This window comes from Rhinoraja longicauda, chromosome 15 (assembly GCF_053455715.1).
Source record: "Rhinoraja longicauda isolate Sanriku21f chromosome 15, sRhiLon1.1, whole genome shotgun sequence".
In the NCBI taxonomy this organism is placed as follows: domain Eukaryota; kingdom Metazoa; phylum Chordata; class Chondrichthyes; order Rajiformes; family Arhynchobatidae; genus Rhinoraja; species Rhinoraja longicauda.
The window spans coordinates 12,673,479-12,697,203 of NC_135967.1; the positions used below are offsets into that span (position 1 = coordinate 12,673,479).

Here is a 23,725-nt window from a genome sequence, read left to right on the forward strand (position 1 = left end):
CTCTAAAATGTTTGAGGTAAATCAGCTCAATTGTACCCACATTCACAATGGAAACACCACCTACACCGCCAAGATATTTAATCATAATTTCCAAATATAACCTCCTAATGACAGTTTTAACAATGTCTGCAAACCTTAATCTTCCTCTTATTTCTTGGAAATTGTTAAGGTTAAACAGCTGAAAGAGTGACTGAGTGTAGTTCTTTTTGCAGTTGGGAAGAGATTTAACAATAGGTTAACATGGGTACTTCCCTACGCCAATTCATAAATCACCAACAGCTCAACACTAAAGATCTCAAGCTTCTGTTCCAAACCTGTCCATTGCCTGGCACCCAATCTACCATGTGCCCCTTTCATGCCCTCTGATGTTCCAGAATTCCTTCCTCTTGACCTTGCCTCTTACTCAAAGATAATCACTCCACCAGCAATAGTAGTGCTTGTAATATTCAATAGTCTTCACAGACCATCCTTATACCAAGCACCCTGGCCACTCATGTGGACCACTAGGGTGATATCCCTTCCCTTATTTGAGGGGCGTTTCCACCAGACCCTACCCACTCCCACCCCCCCCCCCCCCTCCCGCCCCCCCAATAATATCCCACCATGGAAGGCCCCTAGACTATGGTCTTCTCCCACTGAGCCTTGGCGTTGACCACACCAGGCTTCAGTGGGTGCCCCAGCACAGATGGAATGGGCCAGTCGGTAACATTCCCTGACAAACATCTCGCTCTGCTCGGACATCAACTAGTTTTTAGTATGCAGACCATCAGTAACAGTAGTGGGTTCAAAGGCTAATCTATGCTCTGGAAAATCTCACTCCCCTCCTCCCTCCCCTCTCCAATTGCCTCCATTAAAACCCTCCTCAATTAACAGCCTGGCTTTCAATCAGCTTGTTCTAATAATTCCCCAGAGCGACACAAAATGCTGGAGTAACTCAGTGGGTCAGGCAGCATCGCTGGAGATTGTATCCCTCCATTATCACACCTCCTCCACAGCGAACAATGGACTATTGTAGGCTCCGTGGCCATCGATGCCAGCTCTGATTTGTTCTGTACCTTTACATATGGGTACCTCTAGTTTCCCTCTCCCCTGAATTTCAGTCTGACGAAGGGTCAGAATCGTCCCGAAACGTCACCTATTTCTTTTCTCCAGAGATGTTGCCTGTCCCGCTGAGTTACTCCAGCATTTTGTGTATATCATCGGTGCAAACCAGCATCTGCTGTTCTTTCCTACACTAATAATTCCCTACGTGGCTTATGTCAGCTTTTGTCTGCCGTGTTGTGCCCCTGGTGATTTACTTAAATAAAAGCAGGATATAAATGCAAGTTGCTTTGATTACTCTTTCAGAGTTCCTGAATGACTATCTTAGGTGATGAACACACCCCAATTGCCTCTCTGGGGAATATTTTCACTGGAGCTTTGAAAGCAGAATTACCCTTCTAAGCTATGCAGGCACATGGGAATTGATATTTATTTTTACATCCACCCGCGATTAACAGGAATTAAAATCTATGAATTTACTTCTGGGCATGTGTTTTGTGGGACTGATTACAGTGGAGAGTTTATATAAACGTTCAATGAGGTGAAACACCTGGTATCGACACAACACCATCTCTATAGCAGAATATCCTGGGGAAATCCACCATTTGGATCAGATCCAAACAACATTTGATGGTACGCCAGGAGCAAGATTTATTTTTACCAAGGCAGCACGTTTTTGGAGGGAGAGTGCAGGTGGCTGTCCTAAAATCATGAGGAGAAATGTATCTTTTCCCCCCCAAAAGTACAAGAAGTCTGAAATAAAATTGGAATCCCTCTCTTACTGTGGACGTTATCAGATTAGAAGCATTTAGAAAATGTGGTACATGGTGGGAAGAGTGCAAAGAAGATTTACGCGGATGATCCCAAGTCTTGAGGGCCTGAGCTACAGGGAGAGTAGGGAGGAGTGGTCTGCCTAAACCGCTCAGGGCACAAGATACCGGCCGGCAAAGCCAGCCATTGGAAGTTGGTCATGGGAATGGATCCGCTGGAGTTCCAGAGCCCCGGCCGCAGGGGGCAAATTCGACCCGCCGATCGACCGTGGAAGTTCCGATCAGGTCGGGATTGGCTGCCTCACCCAGCCTTGGCACCACATTTTGGGGGGGGGGGGGACGACTTCTGAGAGTGGGGGGGGGGGTCTCAAGTGCACCCTCATAGTTTTGTCCAGATTAAAGGAGATGCTGGACCATCAGGTGCCAGAAAATCGGTGGTGGACCTGTAGTTTTGCCCCTTTCAGTTGCAAAACTGAGAAATCAAAGTGAACAACTAATTACATGGTCAGTGAAAATGCCAAGGAACTCTGCAGTCTTTTTAAAAATACCAACTAAGTTCGGGGAATGGAAGATACTCATATTTTGTGACCTACCAATGTGTGCAGCTACACATTCCAATCCTTCTGTGTCCACAAACTATCTCCTATTAGATTTGGCTGTGCTTTCAAAAGTTAATAAGGCACAGACAGCTTTGCGTATCTTAATCTCCTCCATCTCTGCATTTGTCAGATATGCATCCTATTAAGATATCTAGCATGAGTTCTTTACGATTTTGCTGCATTGCATTTATCTTTTGAAGCTCAACAATATACGATGGTCATTGGATTAATGATAATTGTACCTTTTACCAGAGACAGGGTGAGGAATGGTTTAAGGACATCTAAATGGCTCTTAATTCATAAGAACTGATATTGCATGTCATGGTTCCACCAATAACCACCCATAATTATCTCCATTTGGAGTAACTCAGTGGGTCAGGCAGCAACTCTGGAGAAAAGAAATAGGTGACATTCCGGGTTGAGTCCCTTCTTCAGACTCAAAGTTCCGACCCGAAACGTCACCTATTCCTTTTCTCCAGTGATGCTGCCCGGCCCGCTGAGTTACTCCAGCTTTTAGTGTCCATAACCCTCTCCAGCTCGTTACATATAAACCTCGGTTGAGATGTTCTTTGACTGAACAGGATCCTTTGTTCTGCTTAATTCAGTTAGTTTAAGTTGAGATGCATTTTGATACGATGGAGGATCCTCGTTAGCATTGAGTAGTCTTGATCCTGGACAGGTGCATGAGGTATCTGCAAATGAGCGCTCGAAACTACTTTCAGAAATTCCACCCGTGGTTATTAACGGCGAGGTGCAAACTCATGTATTCGACACAAGTTAACACCACGTCCACTCTAATGAAGCAGTGAGGAATTCCACTGAAGCATCTTAAGTACTTGTGCATCGGTAACTTCAAACCGTCGTTTTTTTTTTTCTCTCAATAGATCCTTTCATCCACTTTGGAGAAACCTTAGTTCTTTGAACCTTCCGTCCCATCAAATGTTCAAGCATCATATTATCACAGTTGGAGAACATTTTTCAGTTCCATATTTTGGTTTGGGTTACAACGTGGCATAACGTGATATATTTAAAAAAAGATCACAAGAGTATCAGAGGAACAAAGATCTCCGGGTGCTGAAAATGGCTGGCTGTGTCTGAAGATATTGTCATGATGATTGGGAGGGATTGAAAATCACCTTTGAAAATATACACTGCCCAAGTTTTGGGCTCATCCTTATAAATGGCAAGGCCAGGACTGTGGAAATTTTCCTTCACACGTTACCTAGGTGTTAGGAATTCTACCCTAATAAATATTTTCAACAAAAAAAAAAAGTGCTTGTGATCACCAATCTCTAAGGCATACCTGACAACATGGAAGATGGTGAGTCCCCATTGTGCAGAAAGCAAGAAGAGCAGACCTCCTCTGTTCAATGCTCAGTTTTCCATTTCTACTTGAGTACGTTTTCCTTTAGAAAGGGTACAAAATCAAGAGTCAAACGACTTGCCTGTGGAAATGTCAGTCAGACCCTATTCTGACCTCAGGGCTCACAGTCTGACATTCAAACATTCTGCCATGACCCAGTGTAGACCCCTCTCGGCCTGAGTTACAAGGAAGCACAACAATTAATTATTTGGATCTGATTCTTGTTGGGGGTTTCCATTCGTAACTCGGCATAGTCGCTTCCTTCATTTTAGTTCACTCTCTCTCTCTCTCTCTCACTCTCTCTCTGACACATCATTCTTTTCCCGGTTTTGACTTGTCGTGGCCCTTGGGGAGTGTACAATGCCTGTTGTCTTCTCAAAGGCGAGCAGAAATCGATGCACTCAGATGAAAGCACAGAAACATATGACGCTGGTACTTCGCTCCTCCACTCCTCGTGACCCGCCGGGGCTCTCCCCCCTCCCTCGACGCACAGACTCTCGGTCAAACTACTCCCCGGGGGGAGACAGTGTCCTCTGGCAGGGTCAGGCTGCGGGGCAGCGGGGGGAGAGGGGGGGGTGGGGCGGACGGAGAGATACGTCGCCGGTGTTTTTGATTCGGTGCCCGGGACTGGCAGGGGGGGGGCATCCGCCGATCGTGGTCCTGGCAGAGGTAGAGATGGAAATGCCAACTGAACGGAAAATTAAAAAAGCAGCGTGCAGCTGAGTCACTACAATAGGTGGGCTTCCACCCTCAACCAATGCAGTCCCTGCCGGGTGTAACGGACCAGGCTGGTCATGCCGCTGTGTTGCGTCAGTGGCCCCATCAATGTGTCCAGCTCGTGAAAGAACTCTGCAATGAAGAAGGAAAGAAAACGTGAACAATGTGACTTGGAACACAGAACAGGTTGGCGAGAGTATAGAATGATGGGAAAGGGAATGCTCTAAGTGCTAGCATAGACTCGATGGGCTGAATGGCCTCCTTCTATAGAACATAGAACAGTGCAGAACAGGAACTGACACGTCAGCCCACAATGTTTTAGATGAACATGATGGCAAGTTAAACTGTTCTCATCTGCCTGTACATGCAACATATACCGTCCATTCCTGCACTTCCATGTGCCTACCTGAAAGCCTCTCGAACCTGCCTCCCACCACCCCCAGCAATCTGTTCCAGGCCTGCACCACTGTAACATGCCCAACGCATCTCCATCAAACATCCCCCCTCTCACCTTATTCCCTCTAGTGTGGGACATTTCCACCCTGGGAGAAAGCTTCTGACTGTCTACCCTGTCTAAGTCTCTTATAATTTTATGTACTTCGATCAATCTCCAACTGTCCAGAGAAAACAATCCAAGTCTATCCAACCTCTCCCTGCAGCTGAAACCATCTAATCCAGAGTGGTGAATCTGTGGACGACTGTGGAGGCCAAGTCATTGGGTATTTTTAAGGTGCAGATTGACAGATTCTTGATTAGTAAGGGTATCGGGGGTTATGGGGCGAAGGCAAGAGGATGGGGTTGAACTTATGAGCATCCTAGTAAACCTCCTCTGCACCCTCTCCAAAGCCTCCACATCTTTCCTGTAATGGGGTGACCAGAACTGCACTTAATAATGTGTTTCTGCAAAATCGCTAGAAATCTCTTACTCAATGCAGCTACGAGGCATTATTGCAATATTATTTTAAACATTGTCATATTGTTACATTCCACATTCATTGCCTCATAAACCGCTCCATTTTAAGATCCTAATACAGGCTATTTGCTTCCCGTAGATTCACTTTGATGGTATCCTTTATGACTAATTTGCAATTTATCTGCATCTAATGAAATACATTTGGTTGATATTATCCCTTGTTAATTCACAAAGCAAACAAAAAAACATGAAGTGGATATTTTTTCATCGTAACTACAGTGCAAGCAAGATCACTCAGCTGTAATATGCCTTGATGTAAAACCTCTTAACCTTAAACTTTTAATTAAATATCACAAACAAGCATTGAAGTGCTTTACATGATTAGGCATAATTTGGGTAGATTTTTTTAATTACCATTTAACATCCATTTCACTAGCTGGTGTGGGACACCAAAGTGCCCAGAAATAGAATTTATTGGACTTTTTGGAAGCATTTGTGAATGGGGGATTGTCAACCTTCTAAACAGACAGAGAGGATGATATAAGTTTACATCTATGATCCTCCGAGCAAGAGTCCTTACAGCATATCTTTTTAGTAAAGTGGGGTTGGAAACTCTGTGAGGAGACAGTACGGGAGTAACTCAACAGACCAGGCAGCATCTGTAGAGAACAAGGGTAGGTGACGTTTTGGATTGGAACCCCTCTTCAACATTATTTGCAGGAAATTCATTACCAGTGTCCATCTCAATCTCATTCCAATGAAGAGATGGCATGGTGGCACAGCTGGTAGAGCTGCTGCCTTAGAACTCCAGTGTTGCAGGTTATACAGGATACAGAATACAGAGCTTTATTGTCATTCGATACCGAGATACCGAACGAAATTACATTTTCCGGCAGTCACAGAACACAAAAAAAAAGAACACAAGGCACACGACCCCAACACAAACATCCATCACAGTGACTCCAAACACCCCCTCACTGTGATGGAGGCAAAAAAACTTCCTCTCTCTTCCCCCATGCCCCTCCCACGGACAGACAGCTCGACCCCTACCGAGGCGACCGACCCGCACAGCCCCCGCAAGGAGATGGAAGGTCCCGTGGCCGAGCCGCACCGGGCGCTGGAAAGTCCCGATGAAACGCAATGAACTGCAGATACTGGAATTTTGAGCAAAGCACAAATCAATGGGTGAGGCAGCATCTGTGGCAGGAACAGACATGCATGTTTCGGGTTGGGTCTTCAGACTGATTGTAGAGTCTGATTTAGCTTAGAGATACAGTGTGGAAACAGGCCCTTCGGCCTACCGAATCCACGTCGACCAGTGATCACCCCGTACACGAGCACTATCCTGCACACTCGGGTGAATTTTCCTTTTTTTTTTACCGAAGCCAATTAACATCCAAACCTGTAGGTCTTTGGAGTGTGGAAGAAATCTGGAGCACCCGGGGAAAACCCACACAGTCATGGAAAGAACGTACGTACGCCGTAGAGATAAACACCTGGAATCAGGATCGATTCCCAGTCTCCAGCGCTGTAAATCAGCAACTCTACTGGGTGCACCACCGTGCCCATACTCTGCATTCCACTGCATCAACAAGCAGAGGGAGCATTGCCTTCGCGCACTGACCTTTGCTCTCTCTGGCCAACTTGTCAGCGGTGTCCCAGTGCTCGTAGCTCCTGAGGATGTTGTTGGTGATGTTGACGTGGCTGGCAGCCATGTGGTGGATCCGTTGGGGAATGCTGATGGTTGCTGAGGGTGAAGACGCTGTAGTACTGGTGCTGCTCCCATGAGACCCGACGGAGCTGACCGGCGATGGGCTGGGTGACAAAGGGGAGGCCGTTCCCGTGGTTCTACACAAACAAAAATGGAAAGAGGATTGTAAGCCAAAAACACCAAGAAATATTGAAGTCCACATGGCCACCTTTTAGTTTAGTTTAGTTCATGTTCATAAGGCCTAGGAGCAGAATTAGGCCATTCGGCCCATCAAGTCTACTCTGCCATTCAATCATGGCTGATCTGTCTTTCCCTCTCAACTCCATTCTCCTGCCTTCTCCCCATAACCCCTGACGCCTTTACCAAGCAAGAACCTATTATTGTCACGTGTACCGAGGTACAGTGAAAAGCTTCCACCGCATGCCATGTCCTGAAGACATGCGAGTTTTGTAGGCTAATTGGCCTCTGTAAAAAATTGCTCCTAATGTGGAGGAGAAAGTGGGATAATATGGAATTAGTGTCAATGGGTGATCGATGGTCGGCGTGGGCTCGGAGGGGCAGAGGGGCCTGTTTCTATGCTGCATTTCTGAAACTAAAAACTAAAACAAACACAGATTTGGGAGTCAGTTTACAGTTTAGGTAGTTTAGTTTAAAATTGGCATGTGTACCGAGGTACATTGAAAAGCTTTTATGCTACGTGCTATCCAGTCAGCCAAAAGACTGCTATACATGATTATAATCAAGTCATCCACAGTATACAGATGCAGGATAAAGGGAATAAAATTTAGTGCTAAATAAAGTCCAGTGAAGTTCGATTAAAGATAGTCCTAGGGGCTCCAATGAAGTAGATGGAAGGTCAGGACCGCTCTCTCGTTGGTGATAGGATGGTTCTGTAACCCGAAAACACTAACCGTGTGAAGCCAAGAAATCTTGAAGACCACAAGCCACATTTTAGTTTCGTTTATTATTGTTCCTGTTTCAAGGTACAGTGAAGAGCTTTTCTGCCGTGTGCTATCCAATCAGTGAAAAGACTATACAGCACATGGTAATATTCAAGCTGTCCACAGTGTTTGGGTACAAGATAAAAGGTATAATGTTTAGTGCGATTAAAGATAGTTCAAAGGTTTCCAGTGAGGTCGATGGGAGGTCAGGACCGCTCTCTAGTTGGTGAAGGGACGATTTAGTTTCCTGGTAACAGGTGGGAAGAAACTGTCCATTATGTTCTTTTGCATGCAGTATTACTCTAAGTCATATCCAGAAGGAGATCATTGGGCCTGTGCGCTAGAACTGCTATCCCGCAAGTCAATTGTAATTCTTGAAAATTCTGCCAAAGGGTCTATGACCTAAAACAACAACTCTCTTTCTCTTCCCACTGATGCAGCCGGACCTAATGAGTGCTTCCAGCATTTTCTGTTTATATTCTAGGCTTCCGGCATGTGCTGTTCTTATTTAATTTTTATTTACTTGTTTGATTCACTGCCTCTATTCTTCCAGGCATATCAGTTCTAATGAAGGGTCTTCAACTTCAAACATTAACTCTGTTCCTCTTCCCACAGATGCGGCCTTACCTACATAGTGTTTCTTGCACTTTTATTTTTAAATTGGAAGTCTCCTATGGTGCCAGAAGTGGTGGTAAAGCCAGATAATGGTGGTATTAGGAGACTTTTGGATAGGCACATGGATGTGCAAGGAATGGAGGGATATTGATCATGTGCTGGCAGTTAAGATTGAGTCTTGGCATCATGTTTGGCACAGACCTTGTGGGCCGAAGGTCCTGTTCTTATGCTCTATGTTGTTTGTTCTTTTCCGACATTAATAGAGCAGGCAAACAAAATCACAAAAGTACACAAATGCTAGAGTAACTCAATGAGTCGGGCAGCAACTCTGGAGAAAATGGATAAGTGACATTTCAGGTCTGGACCCTTCTTCAGGCTCAAGAAAACGTCCCGACCCAAAACATCACTTATCCATTTTCTCCAGAGATGCTGCCTGACTTGTTGAGTTACTCCAGCTTATTGTGTATATGTTTGGTATAAATCAGCATTTGTTTGGTTTAGTTTATTATCGTCATGTGTTCCGAGGTACAGTGAAAAGATTTTTTGTTGCGTGCTATCCAGTCAGCGGAAAGACTATACATGATTACAATCAACCCACCAACAGTGTGCAGATACAGGATAAAGGGAATAACATTTATTGCAAGATAAACTCCAGTAAAGTCCGATTAAAGATAGTCCGAGGGTTTCCAATGAGGTGGATGGTAGCTCAGGACCTTGTAGTTCGGCACTTCCTTGTTATGACATGATGAAAGATGTGCTGGTTTGAAGAATTAACAGGTGTAGAGATGTTATCAGTTGACCTTGTAAGTCTCAGGGTCAAACCCAGGATAGAGTGGGGCTCTATTGAGAGAGAGCTTAAGAACTGGCTCAAGTCCAGCTTGTTTATCTCCTTGAAAACTCTTAATATAATTAAGAGACAAACAGCAGTGGAGGAGGAAGCAGATGCTGCTGATCCCGTAGGCAGTCCCTGTGTTCATTATAAAAATGGGCTGCTTTCATGATCAATAGATTAAACAGTTTGCAAGCATTCAAGAGAAGCTTGATTAACACCATGATGCATGATTTTATTGCGGAAATCAATCAGAGTTCTGCTATTTTATTCACAATAATTACTCTCAGCCCTTCCTTATTCTGTCTGACAGGAGACAGGGATAAATGTTGTATTGAAAAGCATTCAGGCCCGATAAAATCCGACTGAACTCTGTCATAATCACAAACAACAAGCGTTGTAAATGTGACTGCTACTTGCCAATCATCCGTGACTTTGATTGCTTTTAAACTGGATCTTAACATCTATCAATGAAATATTCATCAACTTTCCAGTAAACGTAAACATAGTGTCTCCAAGTCCAAAGGTCGATATTAAATTGAAAGATTGCAACACAGGGGGAAGGTAAATCACTTTAACTGTTGACAATTCACCTTCATTGGAAACTGGCTGTGTTGTAGCGAGGTTAAATAAAGTCTCTGGACAGGAGGGGACAGAATGAAATGATTGCATGTTAAATATAAAACAAATGTGACTGATGTCATGTTTGTGACCTGATTGCTCTTGCAACTGTGGGCTAATCTATTAGAAAGTCACTCTCACACCTCAGAACTTTGTTGAGATAGCTGAGGGTGGCATGGTGGCGCAGCGGTAGGATCGCTGCCTTACAGCGCCAGAGGCCCGGGTTCCATCCTGACTACGGGTGCTGTCTGCATGGAGTTTGTACGTTCTCCCCGTGACCTGTGTGGGCTTTTTTGCACGCGCTCACAGGGAGAACGTGCAAACGCCACGCAGACACTACCCAAGGTCGGGATCATCTGGAGGGTACAGTTTTAAGTTGAGAGGGGAAAACTTTAAAAGAGATGTGAGATATTTTAACACAGAGGGTGGCGGGTGCCTGGAACCCACCCTGGAGCCAAGGGGGGGGGGGGGGGGTGGAGGCATATACGATAGTGGTGGTTACGAGGCTTTTAGATAAGCACATGTTTATGCAGGGAATGGAGGGGTATAGAGCACGTGCAGGTAGAGGACATTAATTTAACTTGGCATCATCAACAGACCAAAAGGTCTGTTCCCGTGCTGTACTGTTCGATGTTTGGTGCAAATGCAGTTACCCAATGGATATAGGACACAGCAGGAAGGGGAATGATGTCATACAGCATGGAAACACACCCTTCAGCCCAACCTGCCCATGCTGACCAACATACCCCATCTACACTAGTCCAATCTGCCTGCATTTGGCCCATATACCTCTAAATTTAATCTATCCACGTACCTGTCTAAATGTTTCTTAAATGCTGTTTTAGTACCTGCCTTAACTACCTTCTCTGGCAGCATGTTCCATTCACCCATCCCCATTTGGGTAAAAAAAGTTACCTTTCAGATTCCCATTAAATCTTTCCCTCCTCACCTTAAAGCTATGTCCTCTGGTTCGCGATTCCCCTTCTCTGGGCAAAAGACTACGTTTACCAGATGGTTTCCTCGTATGATTTTGTATAAGATCACCCCTCATCCTCCGAAGCCCAAGTCATAAAGCCCCAGCCTCCTCAACCTCTCCCTACAGCTCAGGCCCTCGAGTCCAGGCAACATCTTGGTAAATTTTCTCTGAACCGTTTCAAGCTTGACAGCATATTTCCTATGACATGGTCACCAAAATTGAACATAATACTCTAAATGCGGCCACACCAATGTCTGACACAACTGTAACATGACGTCCCAACTTCGATACTCAATACTCTGACTGACAAAGGCCAATGTGCCAAAAGCCCTCCACCTGCAGGACCATCTAAGATCAATGTTCTCACCTCTCTTGGGAACACATTTTAAAGGGAATCTGTGGGAACACATCTAAAATTCTGTAAGGTTCTGGAGTCAGGAAATGAAGAAAGAAAACTTACTTTCCGTTAGTTCCCCAAGGAGATGGTGCTTGCGATGCTTTCGAAGAACTCTGCAAGACAGAAAATCAGTGGTCAAAATGCAACAGGCCAAGGGCAGCTTTCTCAGCCAAGACAAGTGCGATTTGAAATTACCTATTCAGAGGGAGCAGCATAAAAGGCCAGACCTGATGGGAGGATTATTTGCCATGGGTTTCATTGGCAGATTAGCGAAAATAAAGGAACAAAGGGATGGCACAGTGGTGCAGCTGGTAGTGCTGCTGCCCCACAGCGCCAGAGATCCCGGGTTCCATACCTGACCTCGTTATGCGGTTTGTGTGGAGTTTGCACGTTCTCCCTGCGACAGCGTGGGTTTACTCCGGGTGCTCTGCTTTCTTCCCACATCCCAAAGATGTAGGTTAATTGGCCCTCTGTAAATTGCAACTGGTGTGAAGGGAGTGGATGAGAAAGTGGGATAAGATAGAACTAGTGCGGACGGGTATTCGATGGTCAGCACGGATCTGATGGGCCAAAGAGCCTGTTTCCGTGCTGTATCTCTAAATGGGTAAATTATGTCGAGGAAAGAAGAGGTTTAGAGGACTGTGGGCCAAATATGGAGGAAAATGGGGCAGCCGACTTGGTCGGCATGGACTGGATGGGCTGAAGGGCCTGTATCACTAAAAGCTAAAACTCCAAAGCGACGCCATCGATCTCCCATCCACTCCTGTGATCATTTGTTTGTAACCTGACCTTTTGCTCTGTGTTGAAGCTTTAGATAGGGAATGTGCACTGACCATGACTTATGCGGGCACCATTCTCTTTCGTTTAGTTTACTGTCACATGTACTGAGGTACAGTGAAAAGCTTTTGTTGCATGCTAACCAGTCAGCAGAAAGACAATACATGATTACAATCGAGCCGTCCACAGTGTACAGAAACGTGGTAAAGGAATAACGTTTAGTGCAAGATAAAGCCAGTAAAGTCCGATCATAGATAGTCCCAGAGTCTCCAATGAGGTAGATAGTAGTTCAGGACTGCTCTCTAGTTGTTGGTTCAGTTGCCTGATAACAGCTGGGAAGAAACTGTCCCTGATTCTGGAGGTGTACGATTTCACACTTCTGTACCTTTTTGCCCGATGGGAGAGTGGAGAAGAGGGAGTGGCCATGGTGCGACACGCCAAGACAGCGTGAGGTGTAAATGAAGTCATTCTAGGAAAAGAGTGAATCTAGGAAAAATCCTGCTCCATATGCTTGAGTAGAAAAATCCATGCTGGTGCCCCAGCACTGAGCCAATGATTCGACGCACTGTAGGAAGTACAGGATCAATGGGACAGTTTAATCAGTGGGCTGCCTAGCTGCGGCAGAGGGCAGAAAGAGGAGGCCTAAAGGTCTCATTGTACCATTCAATACAACATTATGGGAGGTTTAGATGGGATGGACATTTCTCCCAGGGTGGAAAAGTTAAAAACTATGGAGCAAAGCTTTAAAGTCAGAGTTTAAAAGAAATGTGCGTGCATATTTTCTATGCAGAGGGTGGTGGGTGCCTGGAATGCGCTGCCAGGGGTGGTGGTGGAGACAGATACAATAGAGGTGTCTAAGAAGAGGTTTTTTAGACTGGCACATGGATATGCAGGGAATGGAGGGATATAGATCACATAGAAGCAGAGGTGATTTTTTTAACTTGGCATCATGTTCGGCAAGGATATTGTAGCCAAAGGGCCCATTCCTGTGCTTTAATCTTCAATGTTCCCGGATTCTATTGGCACAGCGTGTGAGGATAAATTGGCTTCTCCACTTAGAGTCATGGAGCGATAAAACATGGTAACAGGCCAAGTCGGCATTCCCATTACCCTGCATATGACCCAGGTTGGCCGCCTCAACAGTGGTGGAATTGTTTGCCCCAGAAGGCTGTGGAGGCCAAGTCAATGGATATTTTTACAGCAGAGACAGATAGATTCTTGATTACTACGGGTGTCAGGGGTTAAAGAGAGAAGGCAGGAGAATGGAGTTGGGAGGGAAAGATAGATCAGCCATGATTGAATGGCTGAGTAGACTTGATGGGGCGAATGGCCTAATTCTGCACCTATCTCTTATGACCTTACGACCTTCCCATTTCTCCGCACATGCCCCAGAGCCCTCTAAACATTTCCTATCTTGGGCATAAATAACGAGCTGTAGTTCCTAGTTTTGGATAGGAACAGCAGAACTAATCCAAAAGGAAACATTCTGTTTGGTTCGCAGTTGTGAATAAATGGCAAACTCTGTGGCTTTTTAAATATTCATTCCACGAGTCGCTCCAAACATAACAATGAGGAGGTGACTCAGCAGCCAAAAGGAACAACTGTTTTGGGGAAAACTCTGCACGAGATGGAGTTTAACGCAGAGACAATTACAATTAGTTTGAGGTTACATAAAATGGGAGAATTCAATGTTCATACCATTGGGTTGTAAGCTGCCTAACCTACCCTTCCTTGTATCTATTAATTAAAAATCCCACCAGCCTCTTGATAATAAAACTCTGACGTTCAGATAATAAAGACGGGTGACAGAAGACTTGGTCACAAAATAAGTTCAAGGAAAACAAGGGAGGTTTTTGTAGAGAGCTTGGGAGGTTTTTGTTTAGATTAGATCACAACATGTAAACAGGCCTTGGAGACAGGTACATAGATCGGATAGGTTTTGAGGGCTATGGGTCAAACGCAGGCAGGTGAGAATAATGCAGATGGGACATGTTGGTCGGTGTGGGCAACTTGGGCTGAAGGGCCTGTTTCCACGCTATATGGCTCTATAACTGGCTCATAAACACAGTGCACATTGATAATATATAACAAATAAAAATTCAATAAATTAATAACCCCATCACAAGTGCAAAAATAATGCCTGAAGTCCTTAGTACAACCAAAGACAGTCCATAGTTCATCGGTTCAGGACATTGTAGATTAAGGTTTGGATGAGCTCCAGTTGCTGCCTAGGGTAACAACATGCTATTTCAAGATTAATGCCACTACCCCATTCTCTCTGAACTGAATTATGTGTTTTGCTTTAAATTCTCATCCATTTTTTGCTTAAAAGATGCAACTGCAACTGTCTCAACTATTCCCTGTGGCAAAGCATTGCATGCTTCAACAAGCCTACGTGTAAACAAGCTTCTTCTTGTGCTTTGTTCAGTCTCTTGGTGATAATATTAAAACTGATGATTCCTTGTCACTGATGCCCCCAACCAGAAGGAACAGTTTATCACTTTTGATCTATCGAAGCATTTCATCATTTAAAAAGAATCTTGCATCAAAGCCTCCCTAATGTTCTCTACTCCTTTGGAAACAGATAGGGGAGAATTTGAAGTCTACGAATACGTTCCTTCAGATGGGAGACAGTATCTATCAGGTCACAAAGTGCTGTGGTAACTCAGAGGGTCAGGCAGCATCTCTGGAGCACAGAGATTGGACAGGCGACGTTTCAGGTGGTGACCCTTCTTCAGACTATGACCTGAAACATCGCCTATCCATGTTCTCCCGAGATCCTTCCTGACCCGTTTGGGTTACTCCGACACTTTATGTCGTTTTTTTTTGGTAAACCAGCACCTGCAGTTCCTCGTGTCAACAGTACCAATAAGCGTGTTTCTCAATTTAGGGGCATGGGATAAAATGGAGCATAATCAACCTTTCTAGTCTGATGCTACATTTAATTCGATCACGGTTCATCCAGACTACAACTCCAACTTCCTGCCTTTGCTTTAAATACCATGATAAATTTACCCAATATAAGCACAACAACCTCAAGCTGACAATCCCTGATTCTCCCAGAGTGACACGGTGGCGCAGCGGTAGAGTTGCTGCTTTACTGCACCAGAGACCCGGCTTCGATCCTGACTACGGGTGCTGTCTGTGCGGAATTCACACGTTTCCCTCCGTGACCACGCGAGTTTTCTCCGGGTGCTCCGGTTTCCTCCCACACTCCACAGACATGCAGGTTTCTAGGTTAATTTGTTTCGGTAAAATTGTACATTGTTTCCAGTGTGTAGGAAAGTGTTAGTTTATGTTGGTTGGTGCAGAGATCGTTGGTCGGAGCGGATTCGATGGGTCAAAGGACCTGTTTCTGCGCTGCATCTCTAAAACGTTTAATAAAAAATCAGTCTCTGGGTGAAGAGAACTTTCGACTGGAATTGATCCCAACTAAATTACAGTGTAATAGCAGATGTTGAAGGCAACCTACTGTGATAACTGATTCAGGCACAATTACCTTAAAATATTCCATCAAGGACCGGGAATATTTCATGGCGTGATCTTTCTTAAGTCTGAACATCCTCAAGTAGAGAAGGGATAAGCATCGGTAACTAGATTTAATTAGAGAAAGATGATGTTAGACCAAGCAATCAAACATTGCACCTTCTGTAAACAAGGCATTTCACAATGGAACATAGTGTAAACAGAAGATAGACACAAAATGCTGGAGTAACTCAGCGGGACAGGCAGCATCTCTGGAGAGAGGGAATGGGTGACGTTTCGGGTCAAGACCCTTCTTCAGACTGAAAGTCACGGGAACGGGAAACGAGACATATAGAGTAGAGTGTAGAGTGTAGATGATGTAGAGTGATATAGAACAAATGAATGAAAGATATGCAAAAATGTATCAATGGTAAAGGAAACAGGCCATGTCTTATATTACTGTGATGTGACCTCACAACCTCTATACTCAATACTCTGATGAAGACTAATGTGCCAAAAGCCTTTTGACCACCCGTCTGCCTGTGACGCCACCTTCAAAGATCGTATGCACTTCAAATTCCCTCTGCTCTACAAAACTCCCCAGAGGCCTACCATTCACTGTGTATGTACAGCCCATGTTAGTCATTCCAAAATGCAACTCCTCAAATTTCTCTGTATCCATCAACCATTTCTCAGCCCACCTGGCCAACCGATGAAGGTCCTGCTGCAATTATTGACATCCATCTTCACCATCTGCAATACCACCCACTTTTGTATCATCTTCAAACTTGCTGATCTCGCCATGTACGTTCTCATCAAAACCATTGATATAGATGACAAACAGCAATGGGCCCAGCATCGAACCCAGAGGCATACCGTTAGTCATAGGCCTCCAGTCCGAGAAGCTATCTTCCACCATCACCCTCTGCTTCTTTCCATGAAACCAATTTTCTATCCATTCAGCGATCTCTTCTTGGATCCTATGTGATCTAACCTTCCAGAGCAGCCTACCATGTAGAATCTTGTCAAATGCTTTGCTGAAGTTCATATATCCATCTACAGCTCTGCCTTCATCAACCTTTTTGGTCACATCTTCAAAAAACTCAATCAGATTCATGAGACACAACCTCCCACGTACAAAACCATGCTGACTCTTCCTAATCAACCCTTGTCTATCTAAATGCATGTATATCCTATCCTTCAGAATACTCTCAAGTAACTTTCCAACTACCGATGGTTCCCAGCCTTTTCCTTGCAGCCCTTCTTGTATAGAGGCACAATATTTGCCACCCTCCAGTCTTCCGGCACCTCGCCAGTATTTAATGACGACTCGTAAATTTCAGTCAGGCTTCTGCAATTTCTTCTCACAGTGTCCTCGGATATATCTGATCTGGTTTAAAGTCCACTCCACAATTTGAAGGGAAAGCCTTTTCATTAATATATTTTCCCCGTACAATTACATTCATACAACACGAAGGAGCACTTACTCACCAGATCAATAACCAAATGTCCACCTTGCAAAAACTCACCATAAAACTGCCAATTTCTTCTCCGCTATTGTTGCCAAGGAGCGGGTGAAATTCTTTAACCGCATGGCGTACCTTGTTAAAGAAAAAAACAAGTGACAATTAATATTCCCACTCAATGAACAAAGTCTGAGTAGATTTGTTTGGTTTGGGAGTTGGAGGGGGAGACAGGGCATCATGCATCAGAGCTTGGTGTGTGGTAATCGCTCTGTCCGCAAAACACCGCAGACAGTTGTGGACGCAGCCCAGTTTGCCAAGCAAACCAGCGTCCCCATTCCCATCAACTCCATCTACACCGCACTGCATCAGGAAAGCAGCCGACATAACCAAGGACCACTCACACCCTAATCATCTATACACTAAAACTCTCTTTTTTCTGTTTGTTTGTTCCTGAACTACAGGCAAAACGGTACACGATAGCGCGACAATTTTAGGCCCACCTTACTCGCTTGTCATCCCTTTGGTGTTAATGGAAGAAGTTTCATTGAAATATATTATATTTTTTAAGTTATTCACATTTTAAAGTTTAAATCCATCTCCCAGGGAGGGAGGGGGGAAAGAGGGAAGGAGGGAGGGAGGGAGGATAAGGGGGGTTAAGGGGGACGGAGTGGAGGGGAGGGGGGAAGGGGTAGGGGGAGGGAGGAGAGGGGGTGTGGAGGGAGGAGGGAGGGGGGAAGGGAGGGGGAGAGGGGGGAGAAAGGGGAGGGGGGGAGAAGAGGGTGCTGCACCAATGCAGGAGATGTTTGGGCCCAACAGGTCCACTGGGTCTAGTAAAATATAAAATAGTACTGCACACAAACAGGGTCTATGGCCCACAATGTCTGCCGACCATGATGCAAAGTTAAACTAAACTCTGCCTGCACATGATCCATATCCCTTAATTCCCTGCGGGTCTGTGCGACCAATTTAAAGTCTCAGTCCTGACTATCGGGACCCTTCTGCAGCCTAAATGGACGATTTTTGATTTTGAGTAGATAAGTCAAACCTTGAAAGACGCACAATGGTGAAATGATCATTCCCAGAAGGCCCACGACCCAAACGTCATCTATCCATTTTCTCTAAAGATGCTGCCTGACTCGCTGAGTTACTCCCACACTTTGTGTCTATCTTTGGTATAAACTGTGTTCTCCAGAGATGATGCCTGATCCACCGAGTTACTCCAGCTCGTTGTGGCCCCTTTTCAGGGTGATTTAGACCTTTTCGATGATGACATTAAATCAACATCCTGTTAGATGTTTGACCCCGCATCTTTTTTGTTAGCTTCCCTGAATAAAAAGATAACCTCGACAGGGATGTGGTGTGGATTGAGCCAGTGTTAGCATTTTCATACTTGTTATGAAAGTTATGCTTGTGCTGTACTCAAGCCACCCCCTTCGAATGCACTTCTGCAACAGGATCAGATAAATCTTGGAAAGCTGAGTAAAAATAAGAGCTCCCTCCAAGACCGCAAGAAATTGGAGAGAATTGTGGGCTTAGCCCAGACAATCACACTAACCAACCTCCCATCCATTGATTTCATCTACACTTCGTGCTGCCTGAGCAAGGCCAGCAGCAGAATCGAGGACCAATCTCACTCCCTCTTCTCTCCTCCTCCATCAGACAAGAGGTATAGAAGTGAGAAAACACACAACTCCAGATTCAGGGACAGTTTCTTCCCAGCTGTTATCAGGCAGCTGAACCATTCTATCAACAACAGGAGAACAGTCCTGAGCTCCATCTATCTTACTGGAGACCCTCAGATTATCCTTAATCAGATTTTACTGGACTTTATCTTGAACTAAACATTATTCCCTTTATCATGTTTTTCTACACTGTGGACGGCTCGATTGTAATCATGTATCGTCTTTCCGCTGACTGTTTAGCATGCACCAAAAAATTTTTTCACTGTATCTCGGTACATGTGAGAATAAACTAAACTACACTAAAATCGCTCATGCACAGTGTAAAAAAACCTCATTCGTGACCACCTAAGCTCTTGACTTTTTAGATCATTTACATGGCATTTAGAAAGCCGTATGCCCTCAGATCAATTGATGGGCTCAGTAAAGGGACTAGGTTACTGCAAGATTGAGTTGTTCAGCAGGATTTGCAGTAGGTATGAGCAGCAAGATGACACGTTGTCATATATTCCACAGCCTGAGGGAAGGCAGGTATCAAACACCCAGCCAGTGTAACATCCCAACTCAATATCATATTATAGCTTGGGGAAGTGTAAGGGAAGCCTCTGTAGAAACGTCTTATCACTCAATTTTGGTTTCATGTTTGTGTAGGATGGAACTGATGATGACTCAGTCTGAAGAAGGGTCTCGACCCGAAATGTCATCTATTCCTTTTCTCCAGAGATGCTGTCTGACCCGCTGAGTTACTCCAGCTTTTTGTGTCTATCTCTGGTCTTATCTCCATCCGCACTGCGGCCTAACATTGTGGAGCCAGCGGCCTCTTGCTGCGGAACGACCTTGGGAGCTCCAACTGCCGTAGCCTGCAGATTTAACATCGTGGAGCTGGCGGTCCCTGTCGGGGATCGACCTCGGGAGCTCCAACCGCCGAAGCCTGTGGATTTAACATCGTGGAGCTTGTGGTCCCTGGTTAGGGACCGGCTTTGGGAGCTACAAGCTGCAGGAGCTTCAACCCCCCGGATCACGGGAGCTTCGATCGGCCCGATGTGGGAGCTTCGATCGACGACTGCGGATGGTTCGACTCCCTCGACCGTGGGAGAAAAGGAGGAAAGGAGATAAGACTTTATTGCCTTCCATCACAGTTGGGAATGTGGAGGAGCCGCTGTGGTGGGTGTTTATGTCAAATCTTTACGTAGTTGTGTGTCTTGTTGCTTTTTTTTGGTATGGCTGTATGGCAAATCAAATTCCTCGTATGTTGCAAAACATACTTGGTTTATAAATTACGATTATGATGGTTATTATTATTTAGTTACTAAAACAGTTTGTGGTGCTTTAAAAAAAGCGACCTTTCACACCACTTAGATTTTCAGAAAGCCTTTGGTAAGGTGCCACATGTTAGGCCTGCTTAGGGAGATGAGAGCCCATGGTATCAAAGGTCAGACATGAGCATGGATAGCAGGCTTGCTGGATGGTAGAAGACAAAGAGTGGCAATAAAGGGGGCTTTTTTCTGGATTAGCTGCCAGTGACTAGTGGAGTTCTGTAAGAACCGGTGCTGGGGCCGTTACTCTTCATGTTGCATATTAATGATTTGGAAGAGGGGATTGAAGGCTTTTGTGGCAAAGTTTGCGGATGATACGAAAATAGGTGGAGGGGCAGGTAGTGCAGAAAAAGCAGGGGCTCTGCAGAAGGACTTGGATAGGTTGGGAAAGTGGACAGAGAAGTAGCAGATGGAATATAGTGTAGCAAAGTGTGGAGTCATGCATTTTGGTAGTCGGAATAAAGGCGTAGACTATTTTTGAAAGGGGTGAGAATCCAGAAATCGGAGGTGCAAAGGGACTTGGGTGTGCTGGTGCAGGATTCCCAAAAAATTAACCTGCAAGTCGAACTGGTAGTAAAGAAAGCAAACATAAAATTATGGGGTACAATGATTGTAACAAGATATATGTGAAGTACATTGATGTATTTAACCTCTAATAAATAAATTTAAAAAAAAAAAAAAAAATTTAAAAAAAAATAAATTTTTTTTTAAAAATAAATAAATAAATAAATAAATAAAAAAAGAAAGCAAACTCAATGCTAGCATTTATTTCAAGAGGGCTTGTATACACAAACAGGGAAGTAATGTTGAGGGTCTATAATGCGCTGGTAAGGCCGCATTTGGAATATTGCGAGCAATTTTGGGCACCATATCTGAGGAAGGATGTGCTGGCTCTGGAGAGGGTCCAGAGGAGGTTTACAAGAATGATCCCAGGAATGAATAGGTTAACCTATGAAAATGTTTGTCGGCACTGGGCCTCTACTCACTGGAGCTTAGAAGAATGAGGGGGACCTCATTGCCTCATTGAAACATACAGAATAGTGAAAAGATTGGATAGAGTGGATGTGGAGAGGATGTTTCCACTAGTGGGAGTGTCTAGGACTAGAGGTCATAGCCTCAGAATTAGAGGACGTTCTTTTAGGAAGGAGATGAGGAGAAATTTCTTTAGGCAGAGGATGGTGAATTCTTTGCCACAGAAGGCTGTGGAGGCCATCAGTGAATATGTCTAAGGCAGAGATAGATAGATTCTTGATTAGTACAAGTGTCAAAGGTTATGGGGAGAAGGCAGAAGAATCGGGTTGGGAGGGAGAGATAGATCAGCCATGATTGAATGGTAGAGTAGACTCGATGGGCCGAATGGCCCAATTCTACTCCTATTCCATATGACCCTATGACTGGCAAACTGGAGGAATAATAATGCCTTACATTTCACTTGGTCAGCTTACAATGTGACGGTATGAACATTCAAAGATACATCGCGGTGGAGTGACTCAGTGGGTCAGGCAGCATCAGTGGAGAACCTGGATCGGCAACATTTTGGACTGTGGTGGGGGAGATAGTTGATAAAGAGAGATGGGGACAAGGCGAAGCCTGGCAAGTGATAGGTGGATACTGTGAGCGCAGTTTGATTGGCTGATGGGTGGACAAAGGCCAGAGAAGAAAAGGAGTTGAAAGGCTGTGTGTTAACGAGAGGCGATGTGCTAAAAATGACGCCAGAGGGAGGGATATAGGTAGAAGGGGATGGGGGGGGGGGGGGCGCAGTGATAGTGATGGTGGGATAAATGGGTGTGCATTCAGGAAGGGCACAGGGAAAATGAGGGAAGGGGAAAAGGGAGGGGGGGAAGGGGGGTGGTTTGATGTTGTCAGTTAGTTACCTAAAATTGGAGAATTCACTGTTCAATCTGTTTGGTTGTTAGCTACCTAAACGGAATATGAATATGGGATATCGAGAACCAGGCTGTGACACTGTCTATCTTTGCATCTGCAGTTCCTTCCAAACTTTTTTTAATCTCTTACCTCGACAGAGATGCAATTTTTTACCATTTCGTATCTCCGTCTGCACTGGGGCCTAACATCGTGGAGCTGGCGGCCTCTGCTAGAGACTGACTTCAAGAGCTCTAACCGTGGCAGCCTGCAGCCTGCAGGACTTACCATCGTGGAGCTTGCGCTCCCTTTGCCAGGGATCGTCTTCGGAGCTCCAGCCGCGGGATCCTGCGGACTTTAACATCGTGGACCTCACAGTCCCTGGTTAGGGCCCGACTTTGGGAGCTCCAAGCCACAGGAGCTTCGACCGCCCCGACGCGGGAGCTTCGATCGCCCCGATGCAGGGGCATTGACCATCGGCTGCGGGACCTTCTATCGCCCTGACTGCGGATGGTTTAACTGCCCCAACCGTGGGAGAATAAAGTGGGAAGAAGATTGGACTTTATTGCCTTCCATCGCAGTGAGGAATGTGGGGAATCCGCTGTGGTGGATGCTTATGTTAACTTTTATGTAGTTGTCTGTCTTGTTGCTTTGTTTTAGTATGGCTGTATGTTAAATTGAATACCACTGTACCTTAATTGGTACACGGGACAATAAAAGACCTTGAACCTTGAGATACAACGTGGAAACTGAGGTCACAGGGAGGATGTGCAAACTCCACGCAGACCGAACCCGAGGTCAGGATCGAACCTGGGTCTCTAGCACTGTGAGGCAGCGGCTCTACCTGCTGATTGATGGGCGTAGGTTTCTCGATCTAATGCTCTCTGTGCACATCAGTTCATCTCACCTCCACAGGAGGCTCTTGTCACCAGTCTGTGGCCTTGTTTGACATTCCCGTCAACAGCTTAAATAGCTTCTCAATCTCAAATCCCCATTAATTCAAGTTATCATATGTTGATGGCTGTACGCACTTTGACAGCCACTGTGCATCGCTTCACGTTTTCACACAATTATGCACTGCGGGAGGTTATTTTCCAATGTTTCTCCAAATAGGTCCCACAGTTTTTGCTATTAATTTAGAATATATTTATTCACATCCCTCCTGAAAATTTCTGTTAAATTTACTTCCATTTATCTTCCAGAAAATGCAATCCAGCTGAATAAAACAATTTATATTGATGTAAATCTTACTGCGTGAAATAATTTCTCTACATCTCGCCACTGGTTCTTTTGATTCTTATTCATGACCGCTCTCTTTGTTCACTGACTATTCTTTCAGTGGAGGTGTTAGAACTTCATAGAATATAGTTGTATCTTTCAATCAATCAATCAATGAATCAATCAATCAATGAATCAATCAATCAATCAACCAACCACACTTACTCATCTGATCTCCATATCCCTTGAATCCCTGGATTCCACAAAGTGATTGGAGATTTTCCATGAATATAGGCAAGGCCCACAGCCTTCCTTACAATCATTCCTTCTGACTTTAATCCTAAATCTTTTACGTCAGACAATCTGACATAGAACATAGAATAGAGAACATTACAGGAGCAGGCCCTTCGCTCCACAATGTCTGTACTGATCACAATGCCAGGACCAT

The 23,725-nt window shown here is 44.9% G+C and overlaps 1 protein-coding gene across 2 annotated transcripts in view; it reads right to left on the reverse strand.

Moving 5' to 3' along the window:
* Nucleotides 1–602: 602 nt before the first annotated feature.
* The window catches only part of aff2 (AF4/FMR2 family, member 2), a 463,349-nt gene continuing 440,226 nt past the window's right edge, over nt 603–23,725 (reverse strand). For both annotated transcript variants that reach the window (XM_078412201.1, XM_078412200.1), the window contains exons 17-21: nt 17,265–17,336; nt 15,770–15,863; nt 11,557–11,606; nt 7,028–7,251; nt 603–4,622 (exon numbers count right to left, since the gene is read on the reverse strand). In XM_078412201.1, the coding sequence (XP_078268327.1) occupies nt 4,501–4,622; nt 7,028–7,251; nt 11,557–11,606; nt 15,770–15,863; nt 17,265–17,336 (562 nt within the window). In that variant the 3' untranslated portion in view covers nt 603–4,500. The remainder of the gene's footprint in view (nt 4,623–7,027; nt 7,252–11,556; nt 11,607–15,769; nt 15,864–17,264; nt 17,337–23,725) is intronic.